General features: G+C 38.1%; 1 protein-coding gene across 3 annotated transcripts in view; it reads left to right on the top strand.

Moving 5' to 3' along the window:
• GABBR2 (gamma-aminobutyric acid type B receptor subunit 2) overlaps positions 1–15,857 on the top strand; it is a 448,751-nt gene that overhangs the window by 168,784 nt on the left and 264,110 nt on the right. For all 3 annotated transcript variants that reach the window (XM_062608972.1, XM_062608975.1, XM_062608974.1), the window contains one exon: positions 830–1,000. In XM_062608972.1, coding sequence (XP_062464956.1) covers positions 830–1,000 — 171 coding nt within the window. The remainder of the gene's footprint in view (positions 1–829; positions 1,001–15,857) is intronic.

Raw genomic sequence — 15,857 nt, 5'->3', positions numbered from 1 at the left:
GTGTCTTTGGAACGAGAGTATTTTCAAAAAGTGAATATGCAGTCATTCTCTTCCTGACACTGCCTGAAAAACATTGACAAAGATATACTACCTTTAACTTGAGCAGATGAATTCAGTGAAGTTTTCAGTTTGGTTTTGTGCTTGTATGCGTGTGTTGAGAGAGTTTTCTTTAATTATAAGCATTCTCAAACCATGTAGAAATTCCGGTGTTTTCAGACATGTAGAATTAGCCACTGAGTCCCCTTTGATGACACAGTTCACAGGGGCCTGCTTCAGTGGAGGAAACTGGGAGCCAGATAAAATTCTCAGCTGCAGCCTTGGCTGCCATAATTGTTTTCTCTTTTTCTGCTGCCTGGAGCAGTTTTATTACCTGAAGATAGGAAAAAGTACTACTAGAGGTTCATCCTCTAATTTAAAGATAGATATATAAGAGTTTGAGAATATCCCCTTACAGCTATTCTCAACTTTTATGAAGAGAACGTAGAAGGAAGCTGTTAAGGTCATCATAGAGTTTTATTCCCTTAGAGCTTCTTGCTTTGTGCTCTAAGATGCTTGATTTCAAACAGAGGATTTTACACCCTGACTTTGAAGATCCCCTGGTTTATTTTGTAGCAGGTGTTTTATAGGGCTAAGATATTTCAAAAATCCTATTAAAAGTAAATGAGTAAATGGTGCGGGTAGCACTCCCAAACTGTATGATGATGAAAATTCTCTACATGACTGTAATATGTGGATTGTGTCTTGTTGCACTGAGAAGAACAAAGTTTTTCTTCTGGCTGCTAGATGACTTATGGTGACTTTAATTTTTTTGTTGTTTCATTTTTTTCAGCTCTCATTTGCAGCAACAACCCCAGAGTTGGCTGATAAGAAAAAATATCCTTATTTCTTCCGGACAGTGCCATCTGATAATGCAGTGAATCCAGCAATCTTGAAGTTACTCAAATATTATCAGTGGAAGAGAGTAGGAACTTTAACTCAGGATGTACAAAGGTTCTCTGAGGTAAGATTTGCATAATTTCCACTATACAAAGAGAGCTACTAATATTAGACTTCCAAGGAGCTAGTTTCTTTGTTGATGGCAATTAAGTAAAAAGAAACAGACACACTGTTTCAGTGGTGTTTGGCTTTGTCTTACTCGTTCACATTCACTGTTCTGAATACACTTAATTCCCTTCTGGGGAATATTTGACTGTCTGTAATAAAAATTACCCATGCTTTTCCTTGTCTGTTTTCCAACACTCAAGATTATTGCACTTAAGTGCAAAATAATCATGTTTTTTTTAGTAGCAAAGTTTTCTTTATGCTCTGTGACTTGCCAAAGTGTATGATTTTTGAAGGAGTCTTGTATCCTGACATTGGTTCACTTAAAAGAGAGAATGAGTCTAATTTCATCGTGTTCCTTTTGCTCTCTGATATATTGTAAGCATCAGTCTGAACACTGAGGAACAAATTCTGGTAAGTCTATGGCTGAAAATATTGGAGGAGTTTACTGAGAGAGAAATGACTGAAGCCCCCAGAATTGATAAGACCAAATACCATGTACCCTCCAAATATTCTGAGTTTGACCCTGAGCAACATTTTGATCATAGAAATGACAATAATGTATGGGCCAAATGCTTTAAGCATGTTTTTAACAATGGAATACTTAAAGATCCTAGAAGTAATTAAACGGAGCAAGACAAGGGAAAGAGTTTTGCTTCTCTGTCCATTAATGGGCTAACTAGTAGAAGCCTACCAGTTTCTCGGTTCTATGTTTTGGTTTTTAGGTTGTTGTTTTTTTTTTGGTGGGTTTTGTTTTGTTTTTCTTAGCATTCATTAAAAAAGATGGCTGTGTTCTGAAGACTGGCATAATTAAACTAGTGAAGAGGGATAAGAACAGGTTGCCAATTGCTTAGATGAGCAAGATATTTTCAAATCATCTGGCATAATTAGTTTGTTATAACATACTTAAGAAATCTTGGAGCCTTCCCTTATGAGCTTTGAGAATTAAAGGACAAAAAGAAGGTGAATTGCAGGGGGAAGGAAGAAAGCTTTGTGTCTGTCTTTCCAAAAAACACATAAAGACCAAGGGAATTATAGACCAGTCAAGATAAATTTAATTCCTGGAAAGACATTTGGGCAGATAATCTATTTCGAATCACCCAGAAGACAAAAAGGTGCTAAGCAGTGGCCAAAACTGATTTGTCAAGAATAAATCACGTATAGCAATCTGATTTCCCTCTATGACAAGATAACAGGTTTCAAAGAGATGGCATAGGTGATAAGTGTGAAGTTTTATGACTTATAAAAATGTTAAGGGTATTCCTAAAGAAAAGTAAGGAAACTTAATATTGAAGAAGATTCTGTAAGAACAGTCTCTAACCAATCTTTCTGCCACCAAGGTTGACTGACATGAGATAAGTTGAATATTAGTTTTTAAAACAAATGCTGAAGGAAGAAGTCACCCAAAAGTATGATATGTTTTATCTTTCTTTGTCTTGGAATTATAATTTCAAAGAATAGTTATCAGGGGTTTGCTGTCCAACAAGAAGGATGAGATGCTGTCAAGAGGTTTTCTCTAGAAAGATGAGGTTTTCTTTAGATACTGGGATAGAGAAAATATTTATTAAATCTGCAGTTGATACCTAGTAGGGAAAAGCTTCAAGCACTTTGCAGAGGACAGGGTTAGGTTTGAGGATGATCTTGAAAAGTAGAGACAGGTTTCAATATAAATAATATGCTAAGTGAAAAATTGCAACATGTCTATCTAGGCAGCACATCTCCAGAGAAACATATGAGAAGCAATACAATGAACCATAAACTGTAAGGGTCAAGAAGTTCAAGCTGTTTGACCTACTGTAGATAGTAGAGAGAAAGTGGGTCTCATTTCCCCACCCCTGATATAATGAAATATTGACACTTAGGATACACAGAATAAATGTTAACAATAATTAATGCTTATTAGATGTACTTTGGAACATCAGGTCTAGTGTCATCTTTGAGAAGGAATTAGATTAGAGATGTCTATAAGAAAATCAGTAATCTAGAAACATGTTTATGCAAAAGATTAAATGTGGGAAACAGTGGAATAGACTGGATAGGTTGTTGAACATCATGTAGGGTTTGCTAAGATAAAACTAAACAAATGCAACATAGGAATTTGCGGTTTGCCTTTGGGGACAGGATGGACTTCATGTCTGTCAGAGTCACAAGAAATGTTAAAACTGCAACTTTCGAGGATTTGCTAGAATAATACACTTGATTTCAAAGTCTTTCAATTTCTCTTGAAATGTAAGCAACCTTCTGTGTAACTCAATTTAGTGTGATTCATTAAAGCTTTCAGGTAATGAAAGATCTAGGTCAAACTTCCTTGAAATCAGGTGATTTTTATAGAGCGTTTTGAATCCTGGGCCTTTGAAATTATTACAGCTCCATCCTTCCTTTTTCAGCTCCATGCAGAGTTTATCCATTCCATGTGAAAGCACAGGAAAAACTGGAGGAAATAATTAATTGTCTGTCTAGGAGCAGTCAGGGATGGGAGCCACCAGCAGTGGAGCGGCACGTGTGATGGCTGGGCAGATGGCCCAGCTTTACTGCAAGGGGGAAAAGCAGGCCCAGAGTTCGAGGCCAGGCTCAGACAAGGGTGCAGATTGTGAGGCAAGTAAGTCCATGGCAATGAGGCAGGTCCAAGGCCAAGCCGGGAAATCATTTCACAGGTCAGGTTCAGGTCTAGTGATAGCTGGGCAGGTCCATGGCAGAGACTGAAGATACAGGACTAAAGGCATGGGTGTAAGTCCCACACAGAAAGACTGTATCAGTTTGACAGATCTCTGTCTTAATTTCCTCCAGATGTCCTTCCACCTAAACACATGTGCGCATAGATATTGCTTTCTTCATGCTATATAGAGAAAACTTCATATCCATAGAGTGTAGTCAACAAGAACTCCAATTGCATCCTTTAGCTGCCATCTAACTTTTGTTGTTCCTGGGGCTGATCACTTTTTTTTCTTTAGCTGGATCACTGTATCCTGTCTCTCTGCATTTTTTACTAGAATCTTATATGCTGATAATTAAAGCTCACCTAACTTGTCTGCAAGCTATCTACCTCTGAAAGTCATAAAGCTGTTTCTTTGGTTTACCTTGCTTTGTAATGTGACAGTTGCCTCAATTGCTTAGATTATCATTCTTATTCCAATTTATCTCTGGAGCCAAAAATATCAAAGAATTTCTTGCTTCCATTTTAGCCATTTTCCTTGGGAACCCTTCCTGCAGAGACTTTGTGTTATCACAATCACACATTTCCTTTTACTTGGTGGAAAAACCTCATTCTTATAAAAAAAAATGTTATATCTTCCTTATTCTCCAGGTAACTGAGGGAGACAAAATATGTGTAGAGAGAATGGAGAAGTTTATGCCAGCATGCTTTCAGTTCTTAAAGCACAGAGCCAGTATATATATATATGATACTGATACCTATGTATCTCTATATCTGATATATTGAAGGTTCCTTTCTTGGGAGAATCCCAAGGATTATGGCTTTTCAAGTGACCTGAAATCAATGGTCTCTTCTATTGGATTATTTTTTAAATTGTATAAGTCATCCTGGTATAAGGATAATATACATCCTGTTACTTAACTAGGACAAATTCATGCCTATTGTGCTCCTGTGTCCTATATTTTGTGTCTTGCCGTGCTCTGTTCTCATCCTCTGGGAGAAGATTCTGTTTCAAAGGTCCAACCTGCTGCTCAAAGCAAGGCTGACTTTAATATTTGTCATCCCTGAAGAATTATAGCTGTTGCATACACAGTTCTTGGAAAAGTCCTGACCATGTCCTGTTTCTAGTTCCCTGATGAACTTTCAGCTGGTTGGAAATTATGCAGCAACCAGTATGTCCAGTTTTGTTGCTGTCTAGCACTACCTGTTTGGGATTGTAGTTTGACTTAGGCAAAACAAGTAATGCTCCTGTTGTGTTTAATGTTTCAGTGCGAAGAGTCATGAAAACAAAGTCATACTTAACTGTCAGTAACTCAAAATTGTTGGGAGTCACCAGTATTATAGAAGATGTGAAGGCTTCAAAATATGACCATGAAACAGAAAATTGCATAATTATTTACTGTTTTTCAGATAATGCTATATTTATTAATTAGTAATTCTAGTTTGCCTTCAGTATTTTACTGCTCTTTTCTGCACATTGCTTATTTATTTATGCACATTTTTTTTGCTCATGGTATGCTTCAACCTGAAGGTTGACACTTGATTTCACTGGTACAAGAGGGATTCTGGCTTCCCTGTTTTGATAGGACACTTCCTCTAGGCAGACTTCAGTTTCTTTTTGCTCCCTGTCGCACTAAAATTCAGTGAAACTGCATTTTTGCCTCATATTTGGTGGCATATTCATGCTATTTCTAGATTTTTAAAAATATGTATTTCCCTCCCACTGGGTATCTTGTCTGGGATTGTTTTTAAAACAAGTTAAATTCTGATCGTCTCAAGTGACTCTTTGTTTTTCTCTACTTCTTAATAGTTATCTCTCTGTGTGATTTCTCTGCTTCTTCCTGGAAATATTGAGAACTCCTAATGCAATTTTATCAGTGTAGGTGGCATTTCAAAAAGACAGAAGAAATGAGAAGTGTGCAGTAAGCTAATGAAATAGATTAACAGTATAAAAAATAAAAGATAAAATTTTCTCTCTTGTGACTCTCTGATGATCTTTATTGAGTTTAATAACCTAAAAATACCTTGGTGACAAAAACTAAAGAGAAAAAACCCTTGTAAGTGGACAAAATAACACTTTTTCTGGCTGACATGATTAACACTCAGGATTTCTTGAGGTTGTGCTGCATTTTGTGCACCGACATCTACTTCAAAATCAGCAGGTCCTCGGGGTCCTTTTTGCCCATGTTAAAAGCATTTAGCACCTATAAATTCCAATTCTCATCCCAGAAAATGTAATACTGGAAAAAATAAAATTGTTCCAAAGAAAAGCAGCTAGTAAACAAGCTTTCTCAGCATAGTATATGTCTATACCTGTAGAGAAAGCAGGGTAGAGATCTTACTAATCTAGAATCATAGAATGGTTTGAGTTGGAAAGGACCTTAAGATCATCTAGTTCCAGCCCCCCTGCCGTGGACAGGGACATCTCACAGTAAACCATGTCACCCAAAGCTGTGTCCAACCCGGCCTTGAACACCATTCCAGTGTCCCACCACCCACACAGTAAAGAGCTTCTTCCTTATACCTAACCTAAACTTCCCCTGTTTAAGTTTGAGCCTGTTACCTCTTGTCCTATCACTACAGTTCCTGATGAAGTTTGCTTATTGTATCTTTGTTCTCTCTCTTTGGAGTCTGTGAACTAGGATCTGAGTTAGCAGTCAATTCAATGGATAAGCAGATGGAGTGAGAGATTTACTGAGGGTTTGGGAGAGATTAGGCAGGGAAAAGAAATACAATGTCTGGTGACCTTTCAAATTTCAGCCAGAAAATGACCAGTGCTTGATGGCTGTAGGTATACATTATAGAATCTTAGAATCAGCTAGGTTGGAAAAGACCTATAGGTTCATCAAGTCCAACCATTACCCCAGGACTGACAAGGCCACCACTAAACCATGTCACTAAGGGCCTCATCTACAAGGTTTTTGAATGCTTCCAGGGTGGTGACTCCACCACTGCCCTGGGCAGACTTCCAAGGTGTGATTACACACTGACTTCTCAGGCTTGGATTCTGAGAAAAGACAGAAGAACAGAGATTTGCACTCTCAATTGCAGTTGCAAACAGGTATTAATGCAGCAAGAAAAATGGTGCTTTTTCTTCAAGAATGATCTTGGAAGGATCAAATTTACCAGATAACAGCAATATTTAAACTGGAAGCTCTGCGCAGAGCCCAGTGATTTAATCCTAGAAGGAGCCCTGCACCTTCGTTTATGAGAGCAGAAAAGCAGAAAAGAGAGGCAAAAAATAACACATATGAGAGATAGGAGGTAGTAAAAGAAAAAATATGGGAAAATACATGGAGAGAAAAGAATGAGAGAAGGAAAACTGAGACATTACAATGGTAATTGTTTAACTGTAGAACTTTCTCAAGCTATCTTTTCTTACTGTCTCTTACTTTTTCAACATGTGTCTTCCTCCTGTACCCTATCCATATTTTTGCTTGTTTTCTGTATCATTTCATTCCTTCCACAGCACCTTTCAGATTCCTTTTACTGGTTCATGTTTGTCTCTAAAGGAAATGAAAATTTTTGCCAGATCTTTCCTTTCCTGGTCCCATCCAGGAATTTCTCCCACCTTCTTGTGCTCAGCTGCTTTTGGGGAAAGAGCAGTCTTTTCCTAACATAGATTGCTATAGTCAGGGCAAAATAAACAGGTAACTTCTGCCCAGTTTGTGAGGCAAAAGTTGTAAATTTTGTCATCATTACTGGATAGTTATTGACATAGTCTATTCTTCTCATGTGTGTAGGGTGCTTGAGATGCCTTGATACGACCTGAAATATCCTTTAAGCATTTGTTGAAATACATACTATATTAAACACAGAGTTTTCTTATTTTTCTTTTGCTGTTTTAAAAGAAAAACAAAAGCAAATTTTCCCGATATATACGAGCTCTGACCGATACCTCCTCCAACCCTGCCGTCTCCCAGCCCTTCCGGCTCACTCCCAGTTACATCCTGGGCAGCTGTGGTATATATACTCTCTGTCTCTGCTTCCTCCTGGCTTCCCCTCCTCCCTGGCAGAGCAAGCTCACAAAGTCCTTGAAAACATGCTGATGTAAAAAGTGAAGGAATCTGCTACTGCTGAACCCAAGACAGATATATACTTCAAAGCTGTGAACTGCTGATGTAAAAAGTGGAATCTCTGCAGGGCTGGAAATATCTTTTCCCTAAGGAAAGGGTTTAAGAAAAGACATCACAGTCAACCTTCTTGGACTTCAAATCTAGAAATGTAGGAGAGCATATGATGTAGTGTCACACAGTCACAATTCTCTTTCTTTTCATGTTAATAATTCACTCTATAGAAAAAGAAGAAAGGGTCCAAGATGAGGATTAACACTACTCTTCTAAGGAATTTTCACATATTCACAGTCATCCTCTGAATATGTATCTGTTGTGTCATTAATGCAATGCCATTTGTCCCCTGATTATCTTTGCTACAGTGTTGTACTGGGGATCTTTAGTGAAACAGTGGTGTGAATCACTCTGTAACATATGTCTCAGGCTGACAGCCTCCCAGAGAAGTAAGAATTTAAGCTGTTAACATCTGGACACTCTTTTGTTCATTTCATCTGGCCACTCTTTTGTTCATTTGTGTGGAGCAGGCAGATTGATGTGCATACAGTTAGGCTTCCAGTGCAGTTTCATATTTTATTTACTCCACTTTTACTGCAGGCTGCTGATGAAAGGGGCAGTCCTCCCCCTGCAACTGCCCACCCAAGTTTCTGCCTTCTTTGTTGCACGTGATCTTAGCAGTCATTCCACTGTGTCATGAATCAGCTCATCTGTCCAAAGCTAATCTTCCATTTGAATGGTGACTCTGGCTTTGTGGTTATAGCTTTCCTTGCAGTTCTCATATCCTTTGGAAAAGAAGGAACTTTCTTGGAGACTTACTGGATATCTCTCAACGTGCAAAGTGCAGATTTTGCATTGTGAGAGTGTGAAAGCCATTATGCAAACAGGTTTTTTTTTGTTTTGAGATGTTTGTTCACCTCCAAGAGGGAGTGGGGCATGTTGTGGATCTAGGCATTTCTGCTTGCCAGGAAACAGTGTTTATGTTTGTATGGTGAATTCTCTTTCTATTTTGCAAAAATTGTGACAATGTAATGGAAATTAAATAGGGAGAAGTTGTCAAAGTTACAGTGGGACTTCTAGAGGGTTTGAACACTACTGAAGTACTAGGTTTAACGTTTCTGAGCTCTGATAAATATCTAGAGGCCGTGAGATTATGAGAAAGTCATACGATTATAGGACAGGAAATGGGGAGAAAGCAGAGAGATAGAACTTTAGGTTTGTCCATCTATATAAGAAATGGTGTGTGCACATTCAGCTACAGAGCAGGGGTTCATTTGTAGGTGAGAAGTGTCCTAAACCATTGAACAAAATGTCTTTTCCCTGAGTGAGAATACTTTTTTGAGAGTTGTGACCTGGTAAATTTAATGGCATTACTTATTGCTACCCCTTACTTAAGAATTTTTGTTTGCCATTGGCATATTCTGAGCTTGTTTGATGCCAGTGACTAGCACAAGAATAGTGGAGTACATGAAAATTACTTTCTAAACAATTATATAGTTTGGAAAAAAGCTCCAAATCATGGTGAACAAAAATCATCCTTGTTGCAGATCAGTAGAATAATTTGAGCTACTAACCTGTATCAAAACTTTTAGAAATACAGGACACATCAACTGGGTGTTTCCCTTTTCCAAATCCTGTGGCTTAGATCTTTACCAAAAAAGTCCCTCAAAATTCACAGCACAATTCTAATTCCAAGACCCAGAAAAACATTATTTTCCAAGGCAGTTTAGACATACCTATGGATTTTATAGCAGCATTCTGTGACGCACGCTTTCAGGAGTTCAGATAATTCCAGAAAGATTGAAGTTGGAAGTGACCTCTGGGGGTTCCCAGGATTTCCCTGATGATCCTGGACCTTGTCTCCAGAGCAGCCCAAAGTGAAGCCCATGACTGCTACACAGGCTGCTCTATCTGTATGGGGTGCAGGAATAACAAAGTCTAGAAGGAAAGACCAATCGTTTTCAGTGTATTAATTCATTACTTTGAGGAGAGCAATTTATGAACTTGTAGACGACAAAGGGAATAAAGGAATTCCCGTAACAAGAAGAAGCAGATCATCATAAAGGGTAGCTGGTTTGATTTTTTTTTTTAACTTAAATCAGAAAATGAAGTGTAGAGCTTCACATGTGGTAGGTCTTTACATGTGGTATGCTTCCTAGAATTTCGAGGATTTTAATTTAACAGATCCCAGCTGCTGCAGGATCTTAAGACATCGTTGGTTCTTTCAGATTCTCTCACTTTTAAACTCTTTTGGAAAATTATAGCTATAGCCTTTAATATTTTATTACAGATTTAAGTTTTGGTTCTGGAAAGTGTTTTAGAGCCTGCAGCATATGAAGAGACTTCCCTTGTGTGGATTATCTTAATCTATGTATCAACTGTTTGGTTGTCTGAGGCAATCCCTTTCAGTGATAAATTCTTGTGGATTTTAGGTACATCCCATTCTTTATAAGAATCTCCTTTCTTCCCCCCCAGTCTAATCAAACAGAATTGCAACTATGGGCTCCTTCTACAAATGAATGTATTTGATTTGTTTATTCAGTGTTCCATCACTTCATCGACGACTGACACATTTAATAAAAATATATTTATTTCTTTTTGTTAGAAAATGCAGAATTAATCAAACATGATTATTGCAAATGTTAAGATAATAATCATAATTATGATATTGAGATACCCTTGAAGGTGTTTTAAATTCATTATAAACAATTTTTTGCTAAATGCCTCTTTTTTTTTTTAATCCAAATAAGACAAACTACTTAGACATTGTATTAGTATTATATGGCTGAATGAATGCATGAGTTCTTCCAGCGCACCCATTTCTAAACTGACTGAAGTCAACACAGCTAAAGAGAACTTGAGACAACCCTTTCTGTAAATGTCAAAAGCTCAATTGCATACATGTTAAATAGGAGATAAATTCACTAAAAACGTTGTAGTGGCTGTTTTAACTTCATCTCCAGAGCTCTTTGTTGTTGCTGTGACACTAGAGGAAGCTTTAAGGAGACTCATAAAGCTAGGTCTATAAAAGTGCTTAGACTCCTTGTCCCTAGCTTCAAGACCTGTGGAGTTTAGTTGTTCCTCCTTATGCAATTGTTGAAGTACTTTTTGGATACATTCCCAAAATCAGTCAGAGATGACAGCACACAGACCAAGGAACTAGGAAAGGTAGCAAAGACTCAGCAGCAAGATTTCCATGTATTATAAATCCTGCCACTTTCCAGGAAGTTAAAGCCTTCCTATGGGCCTATAGAGATGTGGTTCTGTCCATGCAGGATTTGCATCCCTGATTAATTTCCTGGACCCCAAAGTGCTACTGTCTGTACTTCAAATGCAGAGTGGAAGTCAGTCCTGACTCTCGGAGAGCTACTCCTGCAATGATGGCATTTTTTCCTTACCTTCTCTTTCAAGAACACACCAAGGAAGTGGAAATTCTCTTTCTGTTCCCTTCTCTTTGGATCTTCTAAAGGGAGGTTGAACTCACATCAGCCCATGACCAGGGTGGAGCCCTAATCAGTACAGTGGCAGATACCTGCATCCTTTCCCAGCAGTAACTCCAAGTATTTGAACTACTGTAATAAATGGAGTGCAACCCCTTCCAGAAGGGTACAGAGTAGGTGGAAAACAAGGAATGTGTCCAGATACCCTTAAACTGATGCATAACAAGAAATGCTTATATTTTTGCTGCACTGCTTTGTGGGAGGAAGGTGGGTGGTGAATTCCTGTACTTCATTCTGCAAATTACACATGTACTGAAGGGAGGAGGATAACAGAACAGAATTAGATAGTGTTGTAGAGATTGTTTCACTTACAAAACTTTTTTTAAGGTTCAGCCTGTATATAGAGATTGAGCTGGCTGTTGTTTGCATGGTGAGAAATGAGCAGATGTTGGTCTTTCTTCTGCAGACACTGCTCTAGTCATTCCTTAGATATGCACTTAGTAATGTGGCATAAGCAGGAGTGTCTTTACTTTACTTTGTTTGCAGTTTAGAGACATAGTGAAGATTTGTTCTGACACATTTTGCCTCTCTGATCTAAATAGGGGTTGCTAAGAGAAACAGAAACTGCACCATGAGAGACGAGACGATATATGGCATTATATAGGAGATCCTAACAAGCAGGCCAAAGCTTCCTTAACAATAATCTGTGATCAAGTGAAGCTTGCCAGAGAGAACAAACAGTTATCAAGGACTGGGGGAAGCTGTCAAGCCAGCTCATACCATAGGATACAGTTGCCTTTTCTAACAAGTAAACAAACAAAAGTATTTAGGAATATGCATATACTCGAAGTACATGTGTGGGAAAGAGGAGGATGTGGTTTTGCAGTTCTGGGGAGCAGTGCTTGCATGCTGATTGCTGAAACCGCAGCTTCCTACAGAAGCAAGAATCTGTCCATAAAATATCCCTCCTATTCCATATAGAAAGATACTCTCCACAGTTCCTCTTGCCTTCAAGCAAAGGATATGACTAACTGCTCATTTGCAGTTACTAAGAAGCATCAGGTATGTTTTCCCCAGACCTTACTTAGCTTACTTCCCCCCCTTGCTTTATGCTGAACTCTGACTCTCATTATGCCTCCAGCTTGTAAGCAACTTCTCTCTGAGATTCTTCTGCCTTTTGAGGTTGTATATAGTAGAGGTATGATCTTCATTTATCTGAAGTGATTTTGTATGTGAGATGCTAATCTTAAACAGAATGGGACTGTAGGATCCAGCTGCAGCAACTTTATCAATGAAAAGTGTATCCTTCCATATTCTCCAAGTAATTTTTATCATTGCATAGCTTCATCAAGATGTCCACATATCATTTCAAGATGTCTTCTTTTCTGTAAGACTATAAACCAGAAATTTATATCAGTATTAAAATAACTAGTTGGAAGGAAAAGGGAGGAAAATCTGTTTCAAAATGCTTAGAATAAATTACACAAATCTTCATTTTTACTGTAGGGTTTTATATCCAGTCCTGACAATCACAGTGAGAATTCAGAAGAGTTCAGAGACCCCTAGTTTAGTACTGATACAAATTGCCATGCTAATGCAGTGTGTTGCTTGTGGAGTTCACAGCTTTGATATATTTCTTTGGCTATTCCAAAAAATTGTACTCCTTTCAGTATGAGAGATTGTAGCGCTGTCTGCATCACATTGAAATGGTATGCCCTGGAGAAGGAGAGTCGGGGAATATATGAACTACCTTTTGATTAGGGTGTGCTGCAGTGTAGCCTTCAGCTCTTATTTTGCTTTCCAGTCATTTTCCTCACTTTAGCTTTACTTGTTTAATTTCAGCCTATATGATATTCTGATATACTAGCACACTAATTTGCCTACAGCCTAGTAAAAATCTCGTTTTGTTGCATCTGTCGGGTCGAATGATTGCAAAAGTGTTTGCTCTTGCACTGGTGGAACAGACAAGTGCTCTGTGTTACCCTTGTCAGCCTTCTGCAGTCCGTCCTGAGGTCTGCCCTCAGACCAGTTTCACTTTGCTTGTCCAGCTTGCTGAAATGAAAAAACATGGTGTTTACTAGGAAGTTTTCTGTGATGGATTTCATCACCCATAGTTTCATGGATGCTTTTGTTTATGTGAATATTAGACACCTCAGGACAAATGCTTGTCAAAGGCAAAAAACAAGAACTTATCAACAACCTTTTGCCTCAAAGCTAGTGTTTTTTAGCTTTTCTCTTCTCCTGGAATTGCTTTTCCTTTGTGCACTTCTACTAGACAAAACTAAAGAAATCCCATCACCTTGACTGCCTTGTTTAGTTTAAATATTGTGTCCTTAAAATGCTTTGCATAACTTGTTTTTTTTTTCCATATAAAATACTTGTCATCAATTTCTTAATTTTACCTCTGATTGAGCCTTTATTTCTCAGGCAAGATTCCTGTATATTTTTGGCCAATACTCTTAGGCAGATAAAGTTACCTTCATAGCCCATGGGCACCTCTCACCCCAAGTTGAGTTGTCTCAGTAGAAAAAACCATAGATGGTACTGTCCAGATTCATACTGCTTTCCATTGGCTAACTAAAACTACAAACCTACTAACTGCATGGGAGGGAGATAACCCAGAGTTGAATGAGATAATGGCAGGGATGGCTCAAAAGCACACGGTGCAGGGTGACAGGAACAAGAGAGAATTTAGGAATGATAAAGCAGGGTGAAGGGACACCTGACTCAAAAATACACAAATGCATGCAGACTGGGAAACAAGTGGGAAGGATTTGAGCTGCTCATGCAGTTATCAAGCTTTATCAGTGGAATACCTGAGAGATTTTACATGGCTGGTTTGCTGTGTTGGATGGATGCAAGTAAGCTCAACAGGAAACACAGGCAAAGAATGAGGAGGACTGGGCTACCCTCCTGCTGCAGTAGCTTGGACGAAAAGATCTCCTCAGGAGAAATTGCAGCCTGGCTTTTGGCAAAATCCGAGGAGAGGCCTGTAGGGGTGATACTGTGGTGCAAGTTAAATAAGGCTCACAGATCCTTTGAAGCTATGGTAGAAATTCTGAGTCAATTTAAAATGAAACTGTGGACTAGTACTGAATTCACATTCATTTTCTATTATCAGTATGAAAGACCTTTTTCCTGTAAAATTTAGTGTAAGAATGAAAGATGGACAAGGAAAACCAATGCAAGTATTTGCAAATGTACACAGTATGGATGTTTGCATTTCAATGCAAGGAAGGAAAAAATCTCAGCTGTAGTTAGGCCTATTTGCAAGCTTTTATTTAAGCAAAAAGAAAGCTAAATATGATTGCATGATAAGCAAATGCTAAACTCTATGGGACCTGGGATTTTAAGCATGATCCTAAGAATACATCTGCAGCAAAAAGTAAAAGTTCTCACCTTTCTCTAAGACAGAAAGGACTTTCAAAAAAGATATTTATTGAGGCTGAGGTTCTGTCAACCTCCGTCCCATGGTTTTGGTGCAGTGCTTTCTGACTGAATCATTATGCCCTGTATTTTGCATTAGTTCAGATTGACTGATACATTTCTTTTGGGTGTTAAAATCTTTATATTTTTTCTTTAAAAATCCTGTTTATATACCAGTAGATCTTAATACAATGTTGTGTAGTATAATGTAAAAATCCTTCCCTGAGCTTTTATTGCTGAGTATGATACCATACGGTATGGAATATCCCTTCCATCAGTTTGGGTCAGCTGTTCTCACTGTGTCCTCTACCAACATCTTACCTACTCCTTGGTTACTGACTTTTCTCAGCAAAAGGCAGAAAGAAATCTTTGATACTGTGCAAGCACTGTTGAACAATAGCTAAAGCACTAGTGGGTTGTGACTGCTGTTTTATCCACAAATGCAAAGCACAGGGCTACACAGGCTGCTCTGAAGGAGCTTGACATCATAACTTCATTCTAACTGGACTTGCTATATCATGTTACTGCTTTGTGCTCAGGATTCTGCCAGTGAAATGAAAGTGGTGGTTTTCCATCAGTAGATTTTAAATAGTTAAAAAAGAACTTGATATTTTTATTATTGTCCTGGGTTCAGCTGTAGCTATTATTTATGGGTATTTATTCTCATTTGTCAATACAGACACAAAGGTGTAAATAAATGGAGTGCAGATTAGAGAGGGTACCAGGAAGGAGTTCAAAATCCGAAAGCTTGGTTATATCTCTAGCATGAAATCATTGTTTCATAGTCAAACATTAGGTATTTTCTTGCTTTGCTAAGTAAAAATGCTACAGAATCCAATTCATATATGTATAATACTGTCATTTCTCATGAATTCATGCTCAAGAAAACCAGAAGGCGGGGAAATTTACTATACTCTTTGTCATTGTCCTAAGGGATAGTGATACACATTAAAAAATGTGTCTTGTTTCATCTTCTAGTCACTATATTTTATGTATTTTTGCCTGCTAGATTAAAGAGATGGGAGACAATTTATCATGTACAGACTGCATCATCATGATTTGGTTCTGTCTTAATCCATCTTAGAAGTCATTTGGTCTCTTACTGTACAGTCTATTTCCAAATTGCAAATCAATCTTATGGTTTTCTTCTCAATTTTGAGGTTTTTGTTCTTGACATTGCTTCTCATTCCAGTGGGAAAACTGGATAGAATTTCTATGTTCAGTCATGGG

The sequence above is a fragment of the Pezoporus occidentalis genome, unplaced genomic scaffold, assembly GCF_034315485.1.
Source record: "Pezoporus occidentalis ecotype Australia unplaced genomic scaffold, CSIRO_AGI_Poc_V1 ctg132, whole genome shotgun sequence".
Taxonomy (NCBI): domain Eukaryota; kingdom Metazoa; phylum Chordata; class Aves; order Psittaciformes; family Psittacidae; genus Pezoporus; species Pezoporus occidentalis.
The sequence above is the reverse complement of the archived record's forward strand: the minus strand, read 5'-3'. Positions and strand labels throughout refer to the sequence as shown.